Here is a 5,876-nt window from a genome sequence, read left to right as displayed (position 1 = left end):
AGCTTTTTTTTTTTTTTTTTTTTTTACAATAGTGGTTGTTAGGAGCAACTAGTTCAATATTTTTCACAGCTGTAGAGGAAATGCATTGATTTCAGTCTTGCTGTTGCTTGTCACATCTTTCTGTCACTGTTTATCATGCATGTAACCAGCAAACTTTGACATGCCAGGTCTTAGTCAGTATCAATGATTCATTGGTTACTTTGCCAACTGCGGAGGCTTGTGGATTCCAGCCTGTTCTGATTTGTCGGACACTGTGAAAGTTGAACTTAAGGAATCAACTATATTTCCAAGGAAGTGAGTGAAGAATCCCGGTTTGGCTGCTACTAGTATACCTCTATTTACCTCAAGAATTTGTGAACTATTAAATTTGTAAAAAGTCAAAATAGTGAAAAATGGCCATTATATGTTCTGAGTTCCACAATGTCTTCAGATTTTTGTTTTTCTATTAACAGTAATATAAATCAAACAAAAGCAGCAGAAAATTTAAGTTCATAATGCTATGGACAGTACTGGAACAGTGAAGATGGGTATTAAATTTCATTTTGTGAACCAGTATGCAGTGGGTGAATATCATTTCCCTTAATTTCATCCACATTTTTTTTGTGTGTGTTTTATTCCTGTCCACATAAGATGTGAGGAAAGCCTGCAAAAAAAAAATGTGAGAGGACTCAGGGAAATATTTATAGAGATATGAGATGTACTTTCCTCTGATCCTTCATCTGAAATGTCCAGGTGCTAGCTGGTTTCTGATAAAGGGGCGTGTTGGGTCTGTAAAAAAAACTTCATGAAGGATGCTCTTGTGTATTCTCGCTCATGTCTTGTCCAGGCAGCCTCCCCTGATTCTCCCTCCTCACAGAAGGAATAAGAGCTTTGGGACATCTTTCAAGATGGTGAAGTGAGGACTGAGGAGCGAGAAATGATAAAATAAGGGAACTGGGATTGACCCAGTGCATGTGTGTATTGGCAGTCTAAATCAGGGGGAAAATGGATGGACCAATTTCCAATAAACCCATATTCCTCTTGTTTTCTGTCCTCAGCACACCAGTGTTGACAGCAGCAGTGTGAGCTCTTTGCCTCCCTCCTCTGGCTCTTATGCATCATCACAGCCCTCATCCTCAGCACTCCACTCAACCCACAACAGCAGCAACAGTAGCAGCAGTATCAGCCACCTGGCTAACATGCCCAACATGAGCAGCACAGTCGGCGGTATCACTGGAACAAGCGGACTTCACTCTGCTGCCACCGCCGCCACCAGCGCAGCGCTGGGACTTGGCTCCAATGGAGCTACTGCCACGTCCAACCTCTCTGCACCAAGGACCACACCCCTGCTCTCTTCCTCCACTGGTACACACACTTCAGACACTGGGATCATTAAAGTGTGATGGGTTGTTAACACGTTGAATGTCCTAAATATAGCAGTAGTGAAAAGTGCTATTTGAATAAATGTATTATTAGTAATCAGAGTTGAAAGAATTCAGATTCGATAAGTGGATCTGGAATTAGATTCAGATTCGATAAGATACCATCAAACCCCAGCTCTACATAAAAGTGAAGTATATGAAAGCGGTGGTTATTATGTCAGTACTTTCATTTACATGGGCCCTGATTTCCCACTAATAATCAGAACAGTAGCCCAATCGGAATAAAAACGCATGCTGTTAATCGGAATAGACCGGCCTGATATGACCTGATCAGAAAGAATTTTTGACCAGAATGAGACTGGAGGTGTTAACCTTTGATAATCTGTTCAATAGGGAAATATTAATCATGTAAATGTGGCCCAATCATTTCTCTCTATATCCTTTCTGCGCATTTGCCCCAAGTGGAGGTAACATGAGGTGACATCCCAGGAGGGACAAAAACAAATCAAAAGCAAATCAAACTGATCTGTGGCCATAGTTGTACTCCTGCCAGAGCGCACCTGAATGATGCTCCACCACTTATTTTTCTCCAAGTGAGGGAAAGATTATTCACCTAATCCAGCTGATATTCATAAACATTTTTCTAAGGACTTGATGAGCCAGTCATCAGTAAAACTATGTCTTGCTAGAGAACCAGTAAAAATAATTGGAGTGGTCTGAGTTGTTGCATTAAAATTGACTGATTCAGTGTCAACTTGTGAATGAAATAACATGCAGTAATAAAACCAGGGCCACAGCCACCTTGGGCTGGCTAGGGTTTGGCTTCTGTCTGGGGTGCTAGCTACCTAACTAGCACTGATAACAGCATAACGCACGTAGTGTCAAAAGCTTTATATTCTGATTAAATGCTTTGAACGGGTAAATGCACATCTTATCAGTGTCCTTGTCAACAGTTAAGTTGGGAACTCTGATCAGAATGATTTCAATCTGATTGAAAAATATGTTGCCCATGTAACTGCAGCTATTGTGTTGACAGGAAAAACTCCCCCTAACTTGTCCCAGGGAGTGCCTCCTCTACTGCCCAACCAGTATATCATGGGCCCAGGGGGGCTGCTGCCAGCATACCCAGTAAGTAGCCCATCAGTATCGAGAATCATAGTTTAGTGCATTTTCCAGTTTTGTCTGTTTAGCCACTTTTAGTTCCATTGTCAATGATTAGACCTATTCATTATCACCAAATTCACACTTGATTCCTCGGAGAATTGAAGAACTGAAGAAGATGCAGAGTTTTTCTGAAAACGTATTGGAACACATTAGGTAGATTGTGTTACTAATCCTACCTGTTTGTGTTTCACAGCAGATCTATGGCTATGAGGACCTTCATATGCTCCAGTCCAGACTGCCAATGGTGAGCCAAATTGTGCCACTCTTGGGAGAGTTTTTACCTTGCAATCACTGTAGTTTTGACACTGTTTCTTTATGCTGCTTGCATGTTGCCTGGCTCATCTCTTACCCTCTCGTGTTCCTTTAGCCCTCCTTGCAGGATTACTATGGAATCACATTCCCTGGCCACACAGCGACTCTCTCTGGCAGAGACGGGAACTTAGCCAACAACCCCTACTCAGGTAGAACACTGGCCTTGGCTGACCTTATCTAAAATCATAAAATCCAAGTGTTTATTCTGACATGGCACATTCCCTGTTTGTCAGGTGAAGTCGCAAAGTTTGGCAGGAACGACTCCACCTCCCCAGCACCCTCCACAAGCCTGGTGGCCCCACAGCCTCCCCAGGGCCAGAACCAAGGACAGAGCCAGGCCCAACCTCAGCCTACTCCGGCCCAGCCTCAACCCCAGGCCCAGCCGCAGCACCACAACAGTCAACAGGCCTTCCTCCCTCCGGGCTACAGTTACACAGGCCTGCCTTACTACCCTGGAGTCCCCGGCGCTGTACCCAGCGCTGCTGCCTTCCAGTATGGCCCCACCATGTTTGTTCCTCCCGGGGGTCCAGGACCAGCATCGGCCAAGCAGCACAGCATGAGCCTCAGTCTGGGAAACCCCTCGGCTAGCCCCTTCCAGCAGCAGACACAGCAGCAGCCCAGCAGTTACGGCCAGCACACCTTCAGCTCAGGTTAGTGAGCAAACTTGGTTTTTACATTTTCAATATATGCAAAAAATGGATTTTGGGTTAAGTAAATCTTAAAAATGTACCAGTGTTGCATACCTATTGTGTGGGAGTCTGATGCTGATTTCTTCTTGTTCAGGGTATGAGGAGCTGACAGCGGGGCCAGCAGGAGTGGACTACAGTAAAGGCTATAACTCCTCCTCACAGGCACAAGCCAAATCTGCTGCTGCTGGGCCGGGGAAAGGTGAAAACAAAACACTAGTTGTCTTTAATAGATTTTTGGAAGTCCTAGTCTAAACAGGTATTAATGCTGTTGCTGTTCTGCCAGGCGTATCAGTGACGTCCAGTAACTCTGGTGTACCAGACATCAGTGGAAGTGTTTACAATAAGACCCAGGTGAGCCACAAACGTCACTGCCTCCCTGCCCAGCTTACCAGCCTGCTGTATAGTTATGGTGTTTTTCCATCAGCACAGGTCAGCTCTGCCGAGCCAAAGCGTGTGCAGTGGAGCCATGCCTAGCTCCCAAGTCAGTGCGGTTGTGTTTCACACTGTGCTGTAAAATGCATTATCATCTGCATCTTGATCATGTGGGGGTAGTGCAACTTAAATGAGAAGCGACACATGACTTGGTGTCAGTGTGGTGTTGCTAGATTGCACCATGGAGCCCTCGGTGCTAGGCGTTATTTTAACCCCTCATCAGAAGACCAAGTGAGAGACTCCATTTTCTTAAATGGTTAAAACGTCAGTGCTGAATGTGCAAGACGTTCCCTTGGTGAAACATTTCAGCCTATAATGTGTCTCGATGAGCCAGCTCTGTTGAAGGCTAAGCCCAAGCCAGTGTGATTACCCCTTGGTGCTAGGAACAGGTGGAAACAGGCCAACCCGGGACTGCCCGGCTCCACACTGTTAAAAGTGGGCTGACCTGTGTTTGTGCAACAACACCATTAGTTACTGTAAATGTTCAGCTGTTGAATTTAATTGGTCGTTTCTCCTCTGTGGGCAGTCTTTTGATAAACAGGGTTTTCATGCGGGGACCCCTCCTCCCTTCAGCCTGCCATCAGCACTGGGGGGTCCAGGGCCTTTGAACCCTGGCGCAGCTCCTGGAGGCTATGCACCAGCCCCATTTCTCCACATCCTGCCTCACCAGCAACCACATTCACAGCTGCTGCATCATCATCTAGCTCAGGATGGACAGGTAACCCTGAGATTTCTGTGCATTTGTAGATATTTCTCAGCAGTCCCAAAGAGTGACTTACCTACTGTAAACACTTTGGCCTCTAACATCGGAGGACTGACTATTCATCCAGATCAACATTAGCAGGTGTCATACCATTCAGATGTTTCTCTGTTCATGTTCAGGGTGGTCCCAGTCAGCGCGGCCAGTCCAGCAGCCTCCAGCAGAAGAGCCAAGTCAACAAATCAAGCTATGGCGGCTCCACCTATTGGGCCAACTGAGGTGGCTACATCTGAGTGTGTGTGTGCGCGTGTGTGTCTGCATTGGCAGACACCAACACACACATCTGCATTTCTGACTAACAAAACCAGAGGGACAAACCATTTTAATAGACAACTAAACACACACTACTGCCCCTGTCCCATTTGCTCTGTATATCCCCTTTTCAAATTTATGGCTGTTGTATGTAAAATATATTTATGTATGTATTTATACAGTATATATGTATTGGTAGGACATAAAATGTGGTTTTCTGAATTTTTTTACTTTGAAGGACATTTTATTTCAAAAAATGTGGAAAGAGGAGAATGCTAAATCTTGGAGATGAAGTTGGTGAATATACTTGAACACAAGCATCTTGTGATGTGGATTTTTTTGTATGCATACATGAACTGAGAATGATGTACATAGATTCTACACATCATTTTCACGGCAAAGGCCTTTTTTTTTAATTTTTGAAGAAATGTTTTTGTAACTTTGGTCTCCCACATCTGTGAATCCGTACATACTGAGGGTGACTTGAGTTGATAGTTTGATTTTTCTCTCTGCCCCGTTTCCCTCTGTCTGTCTCTCATTCCTCAGCTCTTGCTAGTCGGTTGGTTTGACCAGCCAGGCCTTGGATTTGATGTCATTTTAACATTGGTTTAATCCTTGTTGTCCAAATTAAAAGCTATGAACAGTTTGTATAGGTCTGGCATCAATTTACACACCATGTTTTTCTTGTTGCAGACCCACAAGTTTCATTTGCTTAAATATGAAACTGTTATGGGTTAAAGTCTGAATGACAGTGCCAAATAGAGCAAACATAACTATTAATCTAATAAAATGACTGAGGTTGTTGATGTGCAAGCTAAAAGCTTACTGTAGTGATGCTCAGAATTACATGCAGAAATAACTGGGAAAGATGTTCTCTAACAGAAAAGCAAGCTTGGAAATGTTTTT

The 5,876-nt window shown here is 44.1% G+C and overlaps 1 protein-coding gene across 6 annotated transcripts in view; it reads left to right on the top strand.

The window, feature by feature from the left end:
• Positions 1-5,616, top strand: part of ubap2a (ubiquitin associated protein 2a) — an 18,956-nt gene extending 13,340 nt beyond the window's left edge. For all 6 annotated transcript variants that reach the window (XM_020593077.1, XM_020593079.1, XM_020593082.1 and 3 more), the window contains exons 19-27: positions 1,038-1,344; positions 2,398-2,489; positions 2,719-2,769; positions 2,893-2,986; positions 3,071-3,487; positions 3,621-3,725; positions 3,810-3,877; positions 4,485-4,676; positions 4,841-5,616. In XM_020593077.1, the coding sequence (XP_020448733.1) occupies positions 1,038-1,344; positions 2,398-2,489; positions 2,719-2,769; positions 2,893-2,986; positions 3,071-3,487; positions 3,621-3,725; positions 3,810-3,877; positions 4,485-4,676; positions 4,841-4,936 (1,422 nt within the window). In that variant the 3' untranslated portion in view covers positions 4,937-5,616. The remainder of the gene's footprint in view (positions 1-1,037; positions 1,345-2,397; positions 2,490-2,718; positions 2,770-2,892; positions 2,987-3,070; positions 3,488-3,620; positions 3,726-3,809; positions 3,878-4,484; positions 4,677-4,840) is intronic.
• Positions 5,617-5,876: the final 260 nt, after the last annotated feature.

Source organism: Monopterus albus, unplaced genomic scaffold (genome assembly GCF_001952655.1).
Source record: "Monopterus albus unplaced genomic scaffold, M_albus_1.0 scaffold18.1, whole genome shotgun sequence".
NCBI classification, from domain to species: Eukaryota; Metazoa; Chordata; class Actinopteri; order Synbranchiformes; family Synbranchidae; genus Monopterus; species Monopterus albus.
This window is presented reverse-complemented; position numbering and strand designations above follow the sequence as displayed.